The sequence below is a fragment of the Lissotriton helveticus genome, chromosome 1_2, assembly GCF_964261635.1.
Source record: "Lissotriton helveticus chromosome 1_2, aLisHel1.1, whole genome shotgun sequence".
Taxonomy (NCBI): domain Eukaryota; kingdom Metazoa; phylum Chordata; class Amphibia; order Caudata; family Salamandridae; genus Lissotriton; species Lissotriton helveticus.
The window spans coordinates 288,524,765-288,547,042 of NC_136058.1; the positions used below are offsets into that span (position 1 = coordinate 288,524,765).

Here is a 22,278-nt window from a genome sequence, read left to right on the forward strand (position 1 = left end):
TCCTGCGAGAGGCACGTCATGAGCCAGACCCAGTAGGAAGTTCCTGAAGCGCTCCGGTACCACCAGCACACGGGCTGCGCCGGGCTCAGCGAACTTAGGCTCACTATAAAGTAAGTCATCCTCCCAATAGATCAAATGCTCCTTGGACCCCAGGCCTGCGGCCTGGTCGGCAGCCTGCTGCCGCACACCAATGAGAGAAGGGCACTCCTTCTGAGCCTGGCAGAATTCCTCCCTGGAGGGACCACCCTCTTGCTGCCACTGGGACAGCTCAGGCAATTCTCCTAGTTCGGCCACCTGCTCCCCTGTAGGTTCCAGGGCATCCCCTTCCGGGTCTGCCTCCTCCTGGACCGTGGGAACAGTGGGGGCCGGTTTCCCGCGCCCTCTACCCCGTCCTCTCTTGGCAGGTCCCTGGGCCATTGTTCCAGGCTCCAGCTCTGTTAGACCGCCCTCTCTTGCTGTCATTGCACGGGTGGACACACAGATCCACGCAGGCAAACCCAACATCTCCAAGTGAGTCCTGTGCTCCACCTCCTTCCATGGGGAGCTCTCCAGGTCATTACCTAATAGACAATCTACAGGCAAGGCATCACTTACTACAATCTCCAAAATACCGGAGACTCCTCCCCATTCAAATGGAACTTTCGCCAGCCTGCAGTAGCGCACTGAACTGTCAGCTGCCACCACAGGCCGGAGTACCTGGGGAACAATTTGCTCTTCAGACACCCACTGACACCTAACAGATGTCACGCTGGCCCCTGTGTCTCTCAGAGCCTCCACCACCTGTCCATTGATGGTTACCTTCTGCCCGTATTTCTTAGTGTTTTGGGGCAGCAAGGTTTCCTGGGCCATCTCTCGGTCTCCTAGAGAGACAAGGGTCATCAATGCTAACCCCTCCTCCCCACTAGAAATCAAATCCCCTCCCAAAGCTACACTGGCTATCGCCGGAGCTGGAGCTGGAGCACCAGTGGGTGCAGATTTCTTCTTTGGACAGTTTGGAGCAATGTGCCCCACCTCCCTACATGCATAGCAAGTGAGGGTCTTCTTGTCCTGCGGGCCCTTATGGGGCCAGGACTTCTTAGACTTGGGGGGTTGAGACACCTTCTCTTGGGAACTACTTTGGGGCCCTTTAGAGGACTCCTTTTGATTACCCGTGTCCCCCCCACTCTTCTGCTGGGGACCCTGTCCACCTTTGGCTGGGGTACTTACCACCCCCTTGTGGACCCTGGTGCTAGTCCACCGGTCCGCCTCTTTAGCAAGCTCACTGGGATCAGTTAACTTACTGTCTAAAAGATGCTGGCGCAGCTCTGGGACACACAAACTACTTAAGTGCTCCCTACTAATCAAGTGACACAACCCCACATAATCAGTAACTTTGCTGCCCTTCATCCAACCTTCCAGTGCACGCGTGTACATACTCACACACTCCACCCAAGTACTTGAATCAAGCTTCTTGAAGTTCCTAAACTTCTGGCGGTACTGTTCAGCAGTGAGCCCATACCTGAGGCACAAAGCCTCCTTCATGGCGGAGTAGGACAAAGCATCCTTTGCTTCTAAGGGTGCCAAAACATCCCTCCCAGAGGCCTCAAAATGCTTCCACAATCCTGCTCCCCAATTCTTCTCAGGCACCTCATTCATCTTTAAGGCAAGTTCATACGCTCTGAACCACGCATAAATATCCTCACCCCTCTGATAATTCTGTACCAGATCCTTTGGTATGTATACCTTACCCGCCTGTACTGGTTGTGCGCTGCCACCATTAGAACTGGACCCCCTCTCTTTATATTTGAAATCCAATTCCTTCATGCTCCTCTCATGAGCCAATTGGAGCTTCTTTTCCTCCAAAGCTAGAGCATGCCTTCTCTCCTGTGCCGCTCTCTCCTGCGCCTCTTTCTCAACTTCTAGGCGCAGTCTCTTCTCGTCGGCTTCCGCTTTGAGCTTCAAAAGCTCAATCTCATGGGCCCTAGCTCTCTGATTCTCCTCCAACTCCTCTGGAGAAATAATCCTACTGGAGTGGGTGCTGCCGGCCCTAGACGCTGGCTTCGCCACTGGCAATTCACTGGGCAAAAACCCAATCTCCTGTGCGCCACCCTCTTCAATAGTAGCTTCTGGGTCACCATGTTTGGCCTCCCACCAGGCCCTCAGAGCTGTCCGTAGCTCTTCCTTATTTGCGCCGCCCCTTACTGGGCATTCAAGCTGTCTGCAGAATTTTCTCAGTTGCTCCTTGTTATAGGTGAGCAACTCCTGGCTTTCAAATTCCACTTCCCCTTCTGCATTCATGCTTTGCGCGGTCTGAGACATGTTACCTCCTACCCCTTTTCAACTAAAAAGGTTTCACCAAAAAGAAAAAATCCTGCGCAACCTGTTCCGCTAAATTAGACTAGTGATGTACAAGAAATCACTGCAGGTCAAGTGCAATCATTAGTTCAAAATCCGCACCGCGAGCCACCAATGTTAGAACCGGGAGTCTCTGGTTGGCAAAGGTAAGTACCTTGGCCCAAGTAGGGACCCCTAGCTCCGGTCAGGGCGACGGAATAACCCTCTGAGATAACCCCTGCTCACCCTCTAGGTAGCATGGCGCGAGCAGTCTAGGCTAAACTCGGAGACAATGTGGATAACATTTGCACTTAACACAACAGCAATTCCCAATCCACCACAAACTGAGACCACACAGGTAAGTATATATAAAATATAACTTTATCTAGTTTCAGCATGTAAATGAAGCAGTTGCATGATAATCACTTCTTTAAAACACATAGCATTTCTAACTTAAAGGTTGCACGTTAAACACTTCATTTAGAACATGGTTGCACTTAATTCTTAGTAGGTCTTGTAAATAGGCAGTTCTTAGCATAAAAATAAAAATAGTCTCTAGTCTCTCAAATCAGCACTTAAAATATGCCCCTGATTTCTATGCACTTCGCTCTTAAAACGAGCCAGGAAAACAATGTCAGCGCTTAAAAATAGCCAGGTTGATCTGCCCCTAATACCAGGAATGCTAAGCGCGGCAGCGCGTCTCACCCGAAGGCTGGGGGGACTCCTTTTCCTTCCCCCGGCACTTCTTTATGCCTCAGGCGAGCCTCCCTTGCCAGCGCTCACTCGCGCTTGGGCCCGGCCGGTCTCAGCAGGTCCTCCGCCCGCTCCCAGTCTCTCGGGGGCGGCGAGGAGCAGAGACGGCAGGCCGGGGGCCCGAGCACTCCTACAATTCCCTCGGCGAGGTCGGGTCAGTCTTCCCCGGTCCCGGCGGTGATTACGCAGGCAGACGAGGTCCTTGACGACGGGAGCCAATCCTGTCGCGGCCCTTCAGCCGAGCCTCCCGTGACGACACCGCCACGCAGGGGGAATCAGCCAATCCGGTCGCGGCGCTTCTGCCGAGCCTCCCGTGACGTCACCGCCTGCTCTGGGGAAATCGACCAATCCGGTCGCGGCGTTTCTCCCTCGGCCTCCGGCGGCAGCCAACCACAGCGCGGCCCCTTCGTGGCTGCGAGCAGACCTTCGGGGGTGCTTTCAGGGCCCGGGCCCGCGGCGATGCTGAGGCGGGTCACGCGGATTTAGCCCTCACCACGCTGGAGCGCTTTAGAACCCTCTGGCCCCCACCAGCACGTGTCGATGAACACGTCGATCTTGAGATGCAGCAGTTAGTAGACAGCGCGGCGCTCTCAAGCAGAACAGAGAGCAGCCAGCGCGCTACACGGGGCCATCAGCAGGGCTTAGTCCAGCAGTCCCCGAGTTTCCCTGCACACAGCAGCTTCACGATCTCCTTGCCACACAGCAGCTTCAGGGGGGCACCGCAGAGTCTTGTTTCCTTGGGCAACCTTTATGTTCCTGGGTTGCAAACAGGGGGCCAGCTCTTCTCAGGCCCTTGGAGATTCAAGATTGTAGACACAGCACACAGCAGAGTCTTGGCAGTTTCAAGTAGGCAGGGTCACAGCACACAGCAAAGTCCCTTTCTTCTCCTTAGCTTCCAGGTGGACAGCAGAACAAGTCAGCCCTTAGAGCACACAGCAAGGCAGTCTTCCTTCAGTTCTCTAGCTGTCCTCCGTCCAGCGAGGGTTCCTTCTTGCTTGCAGAATTTCAGAATCTAATTCTCTGCAGACAGGGGTCCTTTCCTTATACCCCCCAATGTCTTTGAAGTTCTTGGTGCATGGAGGCCCTGGGTCCAGTCTAAACCAGTTCTGGGGGTTGCGGAGCACTGAGGTGTCTCTGGCTTTCTTCTTCCTGTCAGCTTCAGGGCCAGTGGGGTCAGTTGACCACCAGGAGAGAGCTAATGTGGGGGAGGTAGGCAGGCACAGCCCAGCACTTATCTGGCATTCCTTCCTCCCTCCTCCCAAGCAGGCAGATGTGCCCTTTCATCCCCGGGATGGCTCCGACCCTCTCCTCTGGGGCTCTGCAGCCCCTTCCTGTCACATCCAGACCAGGCAGACATTCCACAAACCCAGGCACACAGAAAGGTTTAGACAAGAGAACAGCCACTTTCTAAAAGTGCTATTCTCCAACACAGGATTTAAAAACACCCTTCACTAAAAGATGTGTCATTAAATTCTGAGTCCAGGGATATCTTTCACTTATGTCCCATCTTGCTCCTATGGGGAGATAGGCTGGTATCACATGGGCCTAGCCCCCCTCCATGTTACTCTATGGAGCAAGAAAGCCTTACAGCGGTGAGCACACAAAATGGCTGTAGCCCACTACCAGAGCATAGTACCTGCACTAGCACACGCTCTACCTTATCCATACACTGCACCCTGCCCAGGGGGGTACCTTGAGCCTTCCATAGGGGTGACTGATGTGCACAGACAGGGAAGGATTAGGCCTAGCCAGTGGGGACACTGGCCAGGCTGACATGGCAGTCACTGACTGCACACAGGCCCTGCGCTGGCAGGCCTGAGTCACCTTTTAAAAGCTACTCATGTGGGTGGCGCAATCTGCGCTGCAGGCCCACTAGTAGCATTTGTCATCACCAGCCCTGGCACACACAGTGCCCTCTACTAGGGACTTCGTGGTGATACAAATATGCCAATTAGGTATACTCAATCAATATCACAATTTACAGAAGGAGCACTTACACTCTGACACTGATCAGCAGTGGCAGAGTGTCCAAAACATCTAAATCAGCAAAAACGAAATCCAGCACAGCATCAAAACACCTGAGTCAGAGGCAAAAAGATGGGGGAAGAACCACGCCAAAAGGTGTCAGGTCTAACAGGATGTAACATCTCAGGATAGCTGTATGCGCATCCCCTGGCTAAAATACTTGAAATCTTGCTTTGAAATGCTGGGGTGCCCTAAACTGTTCTCCCATCCGAGTGGCATTGTGAAGGGGGACATAACAGCGGTCAAAAGAGCCTTTCTCAAGTTTAAATTGGTGGACAGAGAAAGTGTGGAAGTGCTGAAACCAAGTGTCAGAAAGTTCATCATGCTAAAGTCGTGTGGTGGAATGGAGCCCTACCTGGCCTGCGCCTTTAGCTCACATGAAAAGTTTGTGCTGACCAGGTTCAGATTTAACACTTTTCAGCAGCTTTTAATAAGACCCAAATCAGACATTTTTAGTAAACATGTAGCTCCCTGTGGCTGCGACGGGAAGTCTCCTCAGGATATGCTACATTTTATATTTTTATGTAGGTTTTATGATTATCCCAGACGTTACTTTCTTGTTGATTTGCTGAGAATATTGGATTTTAAACAAATTAGACCTGCCCTCATTTATTTGCAGCTCCTGCACCAGGATTGTGTACTCCATGTTTTGTCGTTTTTAAAACTTGCACTGAGAATAAGAACTTGCTTAGATTTATGATCAGGACCAGTAGGACACCTTTGCTAACTAACAATCATGATGATTTTTAACGATATTTGTGTATAATGTTTTGCTGTGCAATTTTGTAAATGTAATCAATGCATGTACTTTTTATGGTTTGAAATATTAACCGAAATAAAGTCTTATTTGATTTGATTTGATACATATATATATATATATATATATACGTATATATAATTTTTTGCAGTTTTATGTTGTTTTTTTTACAGTTTTGTGTAGACCAAACTCGACCTGAGGGTATCTGGAGCGCTTACATGAGCACCAGGTACATTACACAAGGACAACCGTTCTCCTGTTCCAAACTTAGCAGCTCTGAATTGAATGAGATAGTACCATTGGTAAACAGGTATTTTGTGGGTGCCGAGGCCCCAGCCAGTCACTGTGTCTTGCCCTGCTGCCCCACAGCCGCCCTTCTAATCTGTCACGTTAAATAAACACAGCCGGGTCGTCGCCTCGGTTAATCCACTCGCGCGGTAAAAGCGGCTCGCGGCAAATCCTCTCATGTGCATCTTAATTGGCCTGGTTCACCTGGAGGTGTTTATTTAAACCACAACAAACCGGTAGTTTAGCAGTGGTTGCCTGGCAACCAGGTCTGACTGCCGGGTAACGCTCAGAGGACGCTGGGCGTGAGGTGTCTGACGTCACTGGCGTTACCGGCCAACGGCCGACGCTCCGGCCGTTGGAACTGGAGGATTCAAAACAGCTCAAAAACCAACGAACGTGTAACAAGTAAATGGTCCCAAGCAATTAGGCTTCCGCACTGTTCTGTTTTCCTAGTCACTTCATACAATCACTAATTAGCCAATGATGATATAGCTGTAGATGAAATCACAAGAACTTTGGACCCATGACTGATGGACACAAGAAATTATATACTGAGCCTTAATTGGCACCCATATCAGAGACATGAACCATGTGGCTTGTGACTCTGCATCTTGAGAAATAAATGGCATGGCATATACAAATGACCTTTGTGTAATGGGGCTGGTCGTCACCTGTTTAACACATATCTTGATCAGGAAATACACCTGCGTCCTACAGTGAAATCAACAGAACTGCACGGATTTCAGGACTTTGACTGCTTTCAGAGACTTGTCAGTTCTCTTTCTAACCAGGGTGGTGGTGGACCGGGTCGGACTGGCCCATGGCAAGCACCCTGCCAAGTTCCCAGGGCTACGAGTCATGCGTGTTCCAGTCCATGTTTTTCTTTGAATTCTGGGTCTTGTAGTCTTATTTATGCATTATGAAACAGGGCTACAAGTCAGAGAAGTCAATCAAATAAATACTGGACTGAGTAGCACATCACACAAGGACCTGGGAAATTTGGCAGCTATGCAGTTGGGAATTTGGTAAATTCATAAGGCTGGTTTGTCAAGTCAGAGTGTGGGATGGTTTTCTGGCTGTTTGTTGGCCTGTTTTATGGCTTGATGGGCCATTTTTTACTGTTGATTCCTTGATTTTACTACAAACATTGCCTGCACAGATGCATGCAGTCTTCTATAACTAGGGTCACTGGAATTATGCAATTTTGTGGCTGTGACGTTTTCCACAAAATTATGAATTTGCTGCATTTGCATAAGCTGCAATTAAAAAAAAATGTCTCCAGCTCATACAGAACAAAAGTTGCTTAAAATACAGGGTCATGTTTATGAGAGGTTAGCGCCATGTTTGCACCATGCTAAGTGGTACATGCATGGTGCAAGCCTTTAAGTGAGATTTATGAAGCCACGCTAAGCCACCTTGCATGGCTGTGAATGGCTTCTCAAATGTGGAGTAAGGCAACACAGCACAGCGCAGATCACTGCTGCCTACTGCCTGTACTAGACGTGTAGAAACATAGAGACGGCACCACTGCCGCCTACTGCCCGTGCCGGGTGTGCAGGCACAGATAGACAGCCCGGCTACTGCCTGTTCCAACTGTACAGACACATAGAGGCTGCGTAACTTATGCCTACTACCTGTACCAATTGTGGAGGCACAGAGAGACTGGACTACTGCCCGTACCAGGAGTGGAGGCACAGAGAGACAACACCACCGCTGCCTATATCAGGTGTGCAGGCACAGAGAGGCGGCACCACTGCTGCCTCCTGCCTGTATTAGTTGTACAAACACAGAGAGACAGACCTCCTGCAGCCTACAACATGTACCAGGAAGATGGCACCATTGCTGCCTACTGCCTGTTCCAGTTGTGCAGACAGAGGGACTGCACCATTGATGCCTACTGCCTGTAGCAAGTGTGCAGACACAGAGAAACAGTCCTGCTACCCATACCAGGGAGGTGGCACCACTGCTACATAGTGCCTGTACCACCTGTGCCGAAACAGACACAGCCCCAATGATGCCTACTGCCTGTACCAGATGCACAGAAACAGAGACGGCACCACTGGCACCTACTGCCAGTACCAGATGTAGAGGCACAAAGACACAGCACCACTGCTGCCTACCGCCTGCACCAGGTGTGGAGGCACAGACAGCACCATTGCTACCTACTGCCTGTACCAGATTTAGAGGTACAAAGAGACAGCACCACGGATGCCTACTGCCTGTAGCAGCAGTGCAGACTGAGAGAGAGACAGCACCACTGCTGCCTGCTGCCTGCCCAGGTGTGGAGGCACAGACTGCACCACTGCCGCAGGTACCAGATGTGCAGACTCGTAGAGACAGCACCACTGTTGCCTACTGCCCGTACCAGGTGTACAAACATAGAGAGGCAGCCCTGCTACCGCCTACGACCTGTACCAGGGAGATGGCACCACTACTGTCTACTGCCTGTTCCAGATGTGCAGACTCAGAGAGACAGCACTGCTGCCACCTACTGCCTGTACCAGTGGTAGAGGCACAATGAGACAGCACGACGGATGCCTCCTGCCTGTAGCAGCTGTGCAGACTCAGAGAGAGACAGCACCACTGCTGCCTGCCCAGGTGTGGAGACACAGACAGACAGCCCTGCTACCGCCCACTACCTGTCCCAGGGAGACTGCACCACTGACGCCTACTGCCTGTACCTGATGTGCAGACTCAGAGACACAGCACCACTGTTGCTTACAGCTTGCCTTTAGAAACACTTAGGCCCAGATGTAGTAAGACTTTGTGCAGCCACAAAGGGTTGCAAAACAACACAACGCAAAGTGATGCAAAGCAACACACAGCTATTCATTGGTATTTAGTTTCTACTGCAAAAGATATTTGCGTTGGAAAGGTCCTTTCCTCCGTGCAAGTAGAAATTTGCTCCTCTTTACATTGCTTTGTACAAAGGGGGGCTTCACTGGGGAGATACTTGGGTGGACCAGTGCAAACCCCCGAAAATTGTGGACAAAGCCTGATCTACTAAGCTAGACAAATGGGATTTTTGCATCAAAAACGAATTATTCCTTGAATCAGGCATTAACCAGGGGAACTTTTTTTATTTTTGTTGTTGAATTGAATTGAAGTGCACTGCACACATCCATTGCAAGATCCTTCTCAGTTTGACTAGACGTAGGACTTTCTACTGGAATTGTGTGCATTCAGTACATCTTCTTTGCCTGTACACCGCACCCTCGCCTCTGCACCAGGTGTGAGGATGTGCATCATGCAAGGCCGCCTTAGAGCTCCAGTGCAAAAGAAGATAGCAGCAGTAGGCCAATCCTAGTAGATACGCCTCTGCGATGTTTTTCCCTCATGTGCGACACAGTGCAGCAAGTTTGGTTGCTCTGCTGAGTTGCATGAAAAATGTGTAAATCTTCCCCCTAGTGTGATATTAACCATGTGAGCCAGTGCCCAAAAGGAAGAAATAACATGTTTCAAGTATGTCCTCCCATCTGGATCTCAGTTTCTTGCTAGCTGTTGTTAAGTGTGCACAAAGTTTGCACATTACTCTTGACACAGCACCAGTGTGAAGTTTCCTTCCCAGTGCACACCATATGCTCAGGACTTTTTTGTTCAGATTGGCGTTAGTAAATGTAAGCTTCACCTCATGTGTCCAACAGTGTTGAGACCTTAACCGAACTATGGTAATTTCCCACGTCCTGTATAATATCATCCTTGCACCCAGTTTGTTTCACGTGACAAGATATCTTGAGGTGATCAGGAGGGGAAATGAATCTATTTTTAATCAAAAGTTAATATTTTAACAGAAGAACGATAGTTCCAAATCATTATAATCTATGGAAGGCAGTGTGACCCTAAAACTGGTTATGAGTGACATTCTTCATCAAGGTGTGACACCCACTCCCAATGAGTGAGAAATGAGTTGTCTGACACCAATTACTTTTACGCTGTCAGCGTCAAGCGGTGGTTCTAATGGAAATATATGAGCTGGTACAAACAAAGGAGATAACAGAATTTCTTCCTTGTGTAAAATGTACTTTTAAATATATTTGCTATATTTTATTGTCTATGTTTAAATACCCCTTGAAAACAATGTCGTTTACGGTGGATGCCAGTCTTGTACAACCAGAAGCAAACATCACCCATTCAGCCACACATAGCAAAGACGTATCACCAGCGCCAGGACATCCTCCTGGGTGACAGTGTGCTCTACAAATCTGCTTAACAGAACATAACACTGCACTCAAGTTTACCCCATACCTAAGCAGCTTATCCAGCCCAGGCTGTTGTTTGCATCTAGATACACATAGGCTAGTCCTTCACACAAAGCGAGCAGAGGGTTTGCTCTGGGTATCCTAATGCAATGTACAGCCCAGTCAGACTGTCAATCATGCAGCATATTGGATCTCTATGTAAACATATAGGGCATAGTGTCTGCTTTGGACCGGGAAAATGTTTTGTACTGCAATGCTTGTCTCGCTGTCATAGTGCAAAACAAAGGTTTGGCAAAAGTGTCAGATATCTTACGTCATGCATATTAATGAAGCTGGGTTTCTCCTGGGATCCTACCTTTTTGCACATGCAGGGGTGCAGGCCTGCTAGGGGTGGTAGACCTTTCCGGCACTGGCATTTGCAAAATGCTAAAATTGCAGCTCCTGTACCTCACTGAGACAGGGCCTACAATTTAAAAACACTGGCATAATGCCAAGGTCGCAGGGGCATGGAGGAGGCAGTGGTACCCTGCGCCATCCATTCTCACGCGAATGGGCACCGCCAACCTCCAAAATGGAGGCTGCCTGTCAGGGACAACTTCCACTCTGCAAGTGTACCTTTACTGCTGACAGATACAAACTGACAAATTGGAGTGTGCGTTGTGCACCTCCAAGCTATTAATTGTCATAGCGATTGAAGCGCCAGGTTGCACCTGAGAAAGCAGCAATAATAAAAGAATATTATTTTCTTGAACCCTTGAATTCTAAGACTGTGGTCCTGCTCTCACTCACAGCAAATGTCAATGGAATTTTAAAAATCTCACGGATGTTCCCGCCCTCGCTCTGGTATTTCCGGCCGTTCACCTGCGCCGGCCCACACAGGCATGCTGGCGGGGTGTCTGCCTTCAGACTTTGCTTTGGCCCCGAGCAGGGTAGAGGAGGGAGGAAGAGGGAGAACGGAGGACGGAGAGAGGGATAAGAAAGTAGTGACCACGAGATAAAGTAGGGAAGAAAGAGAACCTGCGTTATAGAGATAAAGAGAGAGGAAGTGTAGGGCAGAAGTGCCGAGTTGTGAATGAGTGGCTGCCCCTGCATCTGTGGCCCCCGGGTATGCAGGAGAGAGAGCTGTATTCTCGCCCAGTGTTTGAAGTCAGGCGCCTCCCTGTTGCTCCCATGAGTGCACCTGTCGCTGTAGGCGGCCAGGGCACAGGGTGGCCATCAGCCCCCAGCACCCCACCGAGGAACGAGAGGAGCCGGTCGGGCCTGATCTCCTCCTGCCGCTTCCACCAGGGAGGCGCCACCTCAGGCGGCGCACCCCAAACACACCCGGCACCACGGGCCCGGCACCGGTTCTCACTCGCTGCCTGACGAGCGCTGCTCCCGAACCAGATGCAGCCCGTCCTCGTGGAAAGTGCAGTCTGATCTACGGTAATCCGCGATAACAGCCCTGGCACGGAGTGCAGTCTGGCACGAGCACCACGGATTATAACACTGTCCTGTGTATACACATGGACGTCCGCAGAAATGTTTCCAGGGGGGGGGGGGATGTTTTACTTTGTCACCATCCCCCTTGCACCCTTCTCCTCTCCACCTTGCACCCTTCTCTACTCTACCTTGCACCCTTCTCCACTCTACCTTGCACCCTTCTGCCCTCTGCCTTGTACCCTTCTCCTCTCTGCCATGCACCCTTCTCCTCTCTACCTTGCACCCTTCTGCCCTCTGCCTTGTACCCTTCTCCTCTCCACCTTGCACCCTTCTCCACTCTACCTTGCACCCTTCTGCCCTCTGCCTTGCACCATTCTCCTCTCTACCTTGAACCCTTCTCCTCTCTGCCTTGCACCCTTCTCCTCTCTACCTTGCACCCTTCTGCCCTCTGCCTTGTACCCTTCTCCTCTCCACCTTGCACCCTTCTCCACTCTACCTTGCACCCTTCTACACTCTACCTTGCACCCTTCTGCCCTCTGCCTTGCACCCTTCTTGGCCACCCCCTTGCACCCTTCTCCTCTCTACCTTGCACCCTTCTCCTCTCTACCTTGCACCCTTCTGCCCTCTGCCTTGTACCCTTCTCCTCTCTTCCTTGCACCCTTCTCCTCTCTACCTTGCACCCTTCTGCCCTCTGCCTTGTACCCTTCTCCTCTCCACCTTGCACCCTTCTCCACTCTACCTTGCACCCTTCTGCCCTCTGCCTTGCACCATTCTCCTCTCTACCTTGCACCCTTCTCCTCTCTACCTTGCACCCTTCTCCTCTCTACCTTGCACCCTTCTCCTCTCTACCTTGCACCCTTCTCGGCCACCCCCTTGCACCCTTTCCACCCAATGGAGGGGGCTGCCACCTGGAACAAAGGCAACATTTCATAAGCATGATGGACTAGGGCCGGCCCTGACTGGGCCCACACCGGACGCACTGGCGATCCAAGGGGGGGGGGCGGGGGGGGGCAAGTACCCCCCCTTGAAGCCTCCTGCGGACGCCCATGTGTATACACCTCACAGCGTGCAGTGTGCCCTATTCACCTCACAGCGTGCAGTCTGTCCTATACACTTCAAAGCGTGCAGTCTGCCTATGCACTCTACATCATGCAGTCTGTCCTATGCACCTCACAGCGTGCAGTCTGCCCTATTAACCTCACAGCGTGCAGTCTGCAATGTTCACCTCACAACCTGCAGTCTGCCTAAGACCTCTACATCGTGGAGTCTTCCTATAAACCTCACAGCGTGCAGTCTGTCTATGCACTCTACATCGTGCAATCTGCCCTATACACCTCACAGCGTGCAGTCTGCCTATGCACTCTACAGCGTGCAGTGCCAGTCTGCCCTATACACCTCACAGCGTGCAGTCCGCCTATGCACTCTACAGCGTGCAGTCTGCCTATGCACTCTACATCATGAAGTCTGCCTATGCACTCTACAGCGTGCAGTCTGCAATATACACCTCACAGCGTACAGTCTACCTATGCACTCTACAGCGTGCAGTGCCAGCCTGCCCTATACACCTCACAGCGTGCAGTCCGTCTATGCACTCCACAGCGTGCAGTCTGCCTATGCACTCTACATCGTGAAGTCTGCAATATATGAATATACACTCAAAGCGTGCAGTCTGCCTATGCACTCTACAGCGCGCAGTCTGCCTATGCACTCTACAGCGTGTAGTCTGCAATATACACCTCACAGCGTGCAGTCTGCCTATGCACTCTACATTGTGCAATTGTGCAGCCTGGCATATACACCTCACAGCGTGCAGTCTGCAATATACACCTCACAGCGTGCAGTCTACCTATGCACTCTACATCGTGCAGTCTGCCTATGCACTCTACAGCGTGCGGTCTGCAATATACACCTCACAGCGTGCAATCTGCAATAAACACCTCACAGCGTGCAGTCTACCTATGCACTCTACAGCGTGCAGTCTGAAGTATACACCTAACAGCATGCAGTCTGCAATATACACCTCACAGCGTGCAATCTACCTATGCACTCTACATCATGCAGTCTACCTATGCACTCTATAGCATGCAGTCTGCCTATGCACTCTACAGCTTGCAGTCTGCCTATGCACTCTTCAGCGTGCAGTCTACCTATGCACTCTACAGCATGTAGTCTGCCCTATACACCTCACAGCGTGCAGTCTGCCCTATAGAGCGTGAAGTCTGACCTATGCACCGCACAGCGTGCACTCTGCCTATGCAGTGGTCTCAAACAGCACTGCCCGTGCATCCTGCAACTGCCCTCATTCTATAGAATATGCCCCCTTAAAGTAACACTGTTTGCCCCAGGGGCGTAGCTTCAGGAGGGTCGTTTAGGGTGTTACAGCCCCCCCCCCTCAAAAAATGTATTCTGTTGTAAATAGTTGGGTACAGGTGCTTTCAGTTGGGTATGGTGAGCCATCTGTAGGATTTCACCGGGGATTGTCCCACACAGACTAAAACACTCTCACGCTCTCTATTCTCGGTTTTGAAGTTCTTACAAAATGTTGGTTAGTTTGAATAATATTTTATTGGTGTAAAGGTTTTAACTATGGTTCTTTTAACGTGGATAATTCGATACTGCTGTTTTACAGTTGCAATGGTTTTAATTAATCATGCAAATAAATATATTATTATAATATTGTGTTTTAAGCACTCCTAACGCACTTCCCCTTCAGCCCCCTGCGCCCATCCCCCGTGCACTTTCTCTCGTATAATGTAATTTTACAAGATATGCCAATGTGATTGTTGGGAAATCTGAAGGTCACCCTGCCCCCCCCCCCCCAATCTTATTGATCACTGATCAAGCTGCGCTCCTGATTTGCCCCATCATTCCTTTAGGTCGGTAACACCCCACGTAAAGTGCAGCCTCCTCCCTCCAGAGTGCACACAGGCCCTGCACAGAGGGCACATTTACGACTAAGGTACAGAAAGCAGCGGCGTGTCTTCACCCAGTCATCCAATGCTGCGTGCAGTGCGCCCATGTAGAGTGCAACTGCAGGGTGCAATCCCGCCCCCTCCCCTGTGGACACCCTGTATCCTTGTCCAGCAGAGACAGAGTGCAGTCTGCCCCCCCTTTACACAGGGCAATTCGCTCCCCCTATACAAGGCACACTTCCCTTATCCTGTACAGAGGGCACCCTGCCCCCCACTGTACAGAGTGCAGTGCGCACCCTGTCATCGCACGATGTGCAGTCTGTCCCCCTCGTAGAGTGCAGTGCGCACCCCTCCGCCCTCTATGTGCAGTGCGCACCCTCTCATCGCACTATGGGCAGTCTCCCCCTATAGAGTGCAGTGCGCATCATCTCCTCGCACTGTGTTCAGTCTGCCCTACCCCTGTGCATAGTGCAGTGCGCACTTTCTTCTCGCATTAAGTTGACTGTTCTCCCCTGTACAGTCCAGTGTTTACCCTCTCCTCGCACTAGTCTGCTCTCCTTACTTATAGTGCAGTGCGCCCCTCTCCTCCCATACAGTGCCGTGCGCCCCTCTCGTCCCGTACTGTGCAGTGCGCGCCCTGTACAGCGCGCCCCTCTCCTCCCGTACAGTGCAGTGCGCCCTCTCCTCCCGCACAGTGCAGTGCGCCCTCTCCTCCTCTACAGTGCCGTGCGCACCCTCTCCTTCCGCGCCCTCTCCTCCCGTACAGTGCCGTGCGCGCCCTCTCCTCCCATACAGTGCAGTGCGCCCCTCTCCTCCCGTTCAGTGCAGTGCGCCCCTCTCCTCCGCACAGTGCAGTGTGCCCCTCTCTTCCCGTACAGTGCAGTGCGCTCCTCTCCTCCCGTTCAGTGTAGTGCGCCCCTCTCCTCCGCACAGTGCAGTGCGCCCCTCTCCTCCCGTACAGTGCAGTGCGCTCTCTCCTCCCGTAAAGTGCAGTGCGCCTTCTCCTCCCGTACAGTGCAGTGCGCCCCTCTCCTCCCATACAGTGCAGTGCGCCCTCTCCTCCCGTACAGTGGGGTGCGCGCCCTCTCCTCCTGCACAGTGCAGTGCGTGCAGTCTCCTCCCGTTCAGTGCAGTGCACCCTCTCCTCCTGTACAGTACAGTGCGCCCCTCTCCTCCCGTACAGTGCAGTGTGCCTCTTTCCTCGCACTGTTTAGTCTGCTCTCCTCTCGTACAGTGCAGTGTGCCCCTCTCCTCCCGTACAGTGCAGTGCGCCCTCTCCTCCGGTACAGTGCAGTGCGCCCTCTCCCTCTGTACAGTGCAGTGCGCGCCTTGTACAGTGCACCCCTCTCCTCCTGTACAGTGCAGTGCGTGCCCTGTACAGTGCGCCCCTCTCCTCCCGTTCAGTGCAGTGCGCGCCTTGTACAGTGCACCCCTCTCCTCCCATTCAGTGCAGTGCGCGCCCTGTACAGTGTGCCCATCTCCTCCTGTTCAGTGCAGTCCGTGCCTTGTACAGTGCGCCCCTCTCCTCCCGTTCAGTGCAGTGCGCGCCTTGTACAGTGCGCCCCTCTCCTCCCGTTCAGTGCAGTGCGCGCCCTGTACAGTGCGCCCCTCTCCTCCCGTTCGGGTGCAATGTGCGCCCTGTACAGAGCGCCCCTCTCCTCCCGTTCAGTGCAGTGTGCGCCTTGTACAGTGCGCCCCTCTCCTCCCGTGCAGTGCAGTGCGCCCTCCCGTACAGTCTTGTGCGCGCCCTCTCCTCCTGTTCAGTGCTGTGCGCCCTCTCCTCCTGTACAGTGCAGTGCGCCCTCTCCCTCTGTACAGTGCAGTGCGCGCCCTGTACAGTGCTCCCCTCTCCTCCTGTACAGTGCAGTGCGTGCCCTGTACAGTGCGCCCCTCTCCTCCCGTTCAGTGTAGTGCGCGCCTTGTACAGTGCGCCCCTCTCCTCCCGTTCAGTGCAGTGCCAGCCCTGTACAGTGCGCCTCGCGTTCAGCGCAGTGCGCGCCAGGTACAGGGCACCCCTCTCCTCCCGTTCAGTGCAGTGCGCGCCTTGTACAGTGCGAGTGCGCCCCTCTCCTCCCGTTCAGTGCAGTGTGCGCCCTGTACAGAGCGCTACTCTCCTCCGTTCAGTGCAGTGCACGCCCTGTATAGTGCGCCCCTCTCCTCCGTTCAGTGCAGTGCGCGCCCTGTACAGGGCTCCCCTCTCCTCCCGTTCAGTGCAGTGCGCGCCCTTTACAGTGCACCACTCTCCTCCTGTACAGTGCAGTGCGTGCCCTGTACAGTGCACCCCTCTCCTCCCGTTCAGTGCAGTGCACGCCCTGTACAGTGTGCCCCTCTCCTCCCGTTCAGTGCAGTGCGCGCCCTGTACAGAGCGCCCCTCTCCTCCCGTTCAGTGCAGTGCGCGCCTTGTACAGTGCGCCCCTCTTCTCCCATTCAGTGCAGTGTGCGCCTTGTACAGTGCGCCCCTCTCCTCCCGTTCAGTGCAGTGCGCGCCTTGTACAGTGCGCCCCTCGTCTCCTGTACAGTTCAGTGCATGCCCAGTACAGTGCGCCCCTCTCCTCCCATTCAGTGGAGTGCGCGCCCTGTACAGTGCGCCCCTCTCCTCCCGTTCAGTGCAGTGCGCGCCTTGTACAGTGCGCCCCTCTCCTCCTGTCCAGTGCAGTAAGTGCCCTGTACAGTGCGCCCCTCTCCTCCCGTTCAGTGCAGTGCGCGCCCTGTACAGTGCGCCTCTCTCCTCCCGTTCAGTGCAGTGCGCGCCTTGTACAGTGTGCCCCTCTCCTCCCATACTGTACAGTGCAGTGCGCCCCTCTCCTCCCATACAGTACAGTGTAGTGCACCCCTCTCCTCCCGTTCAGTGCAGTGCGTGCCCTGTACAGTGCGCCCCTCTTCTCCCGTTCAGTGCAGTGCCCGCCCTGTACAGTGCGCCCCTCTCCTCCCATTCAGTGCAGTGCGCGCCTTGTTACAGTGCGCCCCTCTCCTCCTGTACAGTGCAGTGAGTGCCCTGTATAGCGAGCCCCTCTCCTCTCGTTCAGTGCAGTGCGCGCCCTGTACAGTGCGCCCCTCTCCTCCCGCTCAGTGCAGTGCGCGCCTTGTACAGTGCACCCCTCTCCTTCCATACAGTACAGTGCAGTGCGCCCCTCTCCTCCCATACAGTACAGTGTAGTGCGCCCCTCTCCTCCCGTTCAGTGCAGTGCGCGCCCTGTACAGTGCGCCCCTCTCCTCCCGTTCAGTGTAGTGCGTGCCTTGTACAGTGCGCCCCTCTCCTCCTGTACAGTGCAGTGAGTGCCCTGTACAGTGCGCCCCTCTCCTGCCGTTCAGTGCAGTGCGCGCCCTGTACAGTGTGCCCCTCTCCTCCCGTTCATTGCAGTGCGCGCCCTGTACAGTGCGCCCCTCTCCTCCCGTTCAGTGCAGTGCGTGCCTTGTACAGTGTGCCCCTCTCCTCCCATACAGTACAGTGCAGTGCCCCCCTCTCCTCCCATACACTACAGTGTAGTGCGCCCCTCTCCTCCCGTTCAGTGCAGTGCGCGCCCTGTACAGTGCGCCCCTCTCCTCTGGTTCAGTGCAGTGCGTGCCTTGTACAGTGCACCCCTCTCCTCCCGTACAGTACAGTGCAGTGCGCCCCTCTCCTCCCGTTCAGTGCAGTGCGCGCCCTGTACAGTGTGCCCCTCTCCTCCGGTTCAGTGCAGTGCGCGCCTTGTACAGTGCGCTTCTCTCCTCCCGTACAGTACAGTGCAGTGCTCCCCTCTCCTCCCGTACAGTAGAGTGCACCCCTCTCCTCCCGTACAGTGCAGTGTGCGCCTTGTACAGTGCAGTGTGCCCCTCTCCTCCCGTACAGTACAGTGCAGTGCGCGCCTTGTACAGTGCGCTTCTCTCCTCCTGTTCAGTGCAGTGCGCGCCTTGTAAAGTGCGCCCCTCTCCTCCCGTACAGTACAGTGCAGTGGGCCCCTCTCCTCCCTTTCAGTGCAGTGCGCGCCTTGTACAGTGCACCCCTCTCCTCCCGTACAGTACAGTGCAGTGTGCCCCTCTCCTCCCATACAGTAGAGTGCGCCCCTCTCCTCCCGTACAGTGCAGTGCGCGCCTTGTACAGTGCAGTGTGCCACTCTCCTCCCATACAGTACAGTGCAGTGCGCCCCTCTCCTCCTGTTCAGTGCAGTGCGCGCCTTGTACAGTGCGCCCCTCTCCTCCCGTACAGTACAGTGCAGTGCGCCCCTCTCCTCCCGTACAGTACAGTGCACCCCTCACCTCCCGTACAGTGCAGTGCGCGCCTTGTACAGTGCGCCACTCTCCTCCCGTACAGTACAGTGCAGTGCGCCCCTCTCCTCCCGTTCAGTGCAGTGCGCGCCTTGAACAGTGCGCCCCTCTCCTCCCGTACAGTACAGTGCAGTGCGCCCCTCTCCTCCCGTAAAGTACAGTGCGCCCCTCACCTCCCGTACAGTGCAGTGCACGCCTTGTACAGTGCAGTGCGCCACTCTCCTCCCGTACAGTACAGTGCGCCCCTCTCCTCCCGTTCAGTGCAGTGCGCGCCTTGTACAGTGCGCCCCTCTCCTTCCATTCAGTGCAGTGCACGCTTGTACAGTGCGCCCCTCTCCTCCCGTACAGTGCAGTGCGCCCCTCTCCTCCCGTACAGTAGAGTGCGCCCCTCTCCTCCCGTACAGTGCAGTGCGCGCCCTGCACAGTGCGCCCCTCTCCTCCCTTTCAGTGCAGTGCGCGCCTTGTACAGTGCGCCCCTCTCCTCCAGTTCAGTGCAGTGCGCGCTTGTACAGTGCGCCCCTCTCCTCCCTTTCAGTGCAGTGCGCGCCTTGTACAGTGCGCCCCTCTCCTCCCGTACAGTGCAGTGCAGTGCGCCCCTTTCCTCCCGTACAGTGCAGTGCGCCCCTCTCCTCCCGTTCAGTGCAGTGCGCGCCTTGTACAGTGCGCCCCTCTCCTCCCGTACAGTACAGTGCAGTGCACCCCTCTCCTCACTCCAGCCGCTCAACGCCCACAGGGCTGTAGTTGCCCTCTCCTCACAGTGCGTGCCCCCTGCCCCGGTGTCTCACACCGCTCTCTCTCAGGCCCCTTCACTCCTCAGTCTGTACCTCTCTCCGCCGCGCCCCTCCGCTCCATCCTCGGACTCGGGAGTCCTCCTGGGGCAGTGAGCTCGGGGTCTCCGGGGGTGAAGGGTGTCTCGGAGCCGGTGCTTCGGGGCTCCAGACTGGGCTCCTTCCTTCCTGCCGCCTCGCCCAGGCTCTGCCAGCGCCTTGAGCCTGCTCCAGCGCTCGCACAGGCACCTCACAGCGCCTCCCCGCCCCAGCTCTGCTTTCCTGCGGCGGTGCGCGTCAGACCCAGCCCTGCTCCATGGCCCTCTCTCTCTCTCTCTCTTTCTCTCTTCTTCTGCTCCCTCTGCGCTTTTTGCTCCCTCTGCGCTCCCCGCTCCCTCTTTCTCTTTCTGTCTTCCGCACTTCCTCCTCCAATCCTTTCCTCCCCATCTCTCTCTGCCAGGCTTTTCTGTTTCAATTCTCCTTCCCCCTTTCCTCCCTGCCCTCCCTTTCTTTCATTCCTGGCCAGTCTCTCTCCCCCCGTCCTGCTTTTCATCTGTATTTTTGTTGTTTTAGTTTGTTTTCAAGCCTTTGTCCAGCTCCCGTTTTCCTCTCCCTTTTGATGACTTTCCCTAGTTTTTTCCGACCCTCTTTATCTGTCTTTCCTATTTCCCCTCTCTCTCTTTCAAGTCGTCCGTCTACCTTCTCCTTGATAAAGTCTTGTTCCTCCCTGTATTTCTTCTCCCCCTCTGTATCCTTTCTTCCCCCCTCACTTCCATACTCTGTTGATTCATGCACCTGTTTCTCGCCCCCCATTCACCTACACACCTTTCTCCTCTTTGCCCCTCCACGCCATTCCTTCTCCTTTTCATCCCTGTTCCCTGTCAACCATTCTGCCCATTTCTTCTCCCCGTTGCAACACTATCTGCCCCTGAGCTATGATTATAGTGCCTAGACAATCAAGGGAAAATAGATATTACAGGTCAGGCAGGGTCGGACACGCCCACCTACCTTCGCTGTCTCCCTGCCTGTTGGAACCTGATGGACCCTGCTTCCCCCTCACCCCCCCCCCCCCCGCCTCTTTGTTTCCGGTGCTTTGCAGCTGGCAGTTCTAGTGCATGTTTGCATGTAGCGCCTAAAAGCTCCAATAAATTATCGCGTGATGGGTAAGGTCTAAATACCTGTCCCGAATCATAGTGAGCGAGCAGAGAAGCGAGTGAGCCTATCTTTCCAAGGAGTGGATTGTTTTTACCTCACAAAAGGTTGTTTTTAAAAACACGGAAAAAGTAGTGAATTTTACACCACATATGGCTAAAGAAAGGAGATTAAAAAAATTTAAATTTAAAAGGCAAATCTTATGGATTGCTCTGGAAATATTCAAATACTTTTCAGCGTGCTCCCCATTTTCGGAGTCAGTAGAAATAAAGTTACACCCCCCAAAATCAATTGCTGAAAAATTGCGTATTGAAGAATGGAAGCCGGGTGACCAGCATGGATTTCTTTAAAAGTGAGGGTAAGGCGTCGTTGGCACGTGCTTGTGTGAAATCTACTCCATAGGGGCGCGGCTATCAATAGTGGAGCAGGTGCAGTGACACCATGGTCCAGGGATCTCAGGGGCCCACTCCACCTTAATTAGTGGGTGATCTTTACTACCGAACCAGAGGGTGGTGGGGCCGGCTTCCCATCTTGCATTAGGCCCATGGCACCCTTGGCATGTCACTTTACACTGTTAACTAGTGCACTGCCACACAGCTCACCTCCATTCACAATCACTTTATTTTCCAGTTTTCACTTCCCATGCTGCAGCTCGTCTCAGACAATACTCCAGCATAGCCCTCTGGGGCATCACCAGGTGGCTCCGTTATGACTGAGTGGGAAAATACAGATTACAAAGATGTACACTTTGGAAAGACAGAAGCAGTATCTATTTTTAAGACTGACATAGACTGCATATATCCTCACGCAGAAACGTGCTTTTTATTCAAAATTGTGGAAGAAACTTGCACCTCCTACAAGGCAGACATCTCATCTGAATGAGCCTATGCCACCCAGCTCACTGAAACGAGATGTCTGACTTCTAGGAGTGTGAGTTTCCTTCATAATGTGCCTTACTGCAGCTCTCAGGGGCGTGGTTTCCATCGGTGCAGCAGGTGCAGCGGCACAGGGCCTCCGAGGCTTGAGGGGCCCACTGAACCATAAATATTGCTTTATTTCTTATTTCGAACAGCAGCCAGGGGCTCGTCTCTTTCCTTGCACCCGGGCCACATCACTGGCAGCACGGTTTCCACCATCAGTCATGCTTAGAACATATCATTGGAAATCATTCATCTGATCTGATTCTGCAAAGCAGCCAGTGCTGGGAAGTAGGGGGATCCTGCCAGATCCCGGACACCCATGGAAATATGCTGAATTTGTACTGGTGTCATTTTCTGACGCAATGACATAATCCAGCAGCTACCACACATTCGCTGCAATTTGTTCGAAGCAGCACCGTGCAGGCGGTGAAGGGGACTTCCTTTTATTTTTGTTCACTTCCAGACGGGCTCAAAGCAAAGGCCTGAATTACAGGACCATCATCCCTTCTTTCACCAGGCTGGGAG

The 22,278-nt window shown here is 53.4% G+C and overlaps 1 protein-coding gene across 1 annotated transcript in view; it reads right to left on the reverse strand.

Annotated features, from left to right (window-relative positions):
• LOC144801401 (uncharacterized) overlaps positions 1 to 20,172 on the reverse strand; it is a 143,331-nt gene extending 123,159 nt beyond the window's left edge. Inside the window, exon 1 of the mRNA XM_078671751.1 lies at positions 19,739 to 20,172. Coding sequence (XP_078527877.1) covers positions 19,739 to 19,766 — 28 coding nt within the window. The 5' untranslated portion in view covers positions 19,767 to 20,172. The remainder of the gene's footprint in view (positions 1 to 19,738) is intronic.
• Positions 20,173 to 22,278: the final 2,106 nt, after the last annotated feature.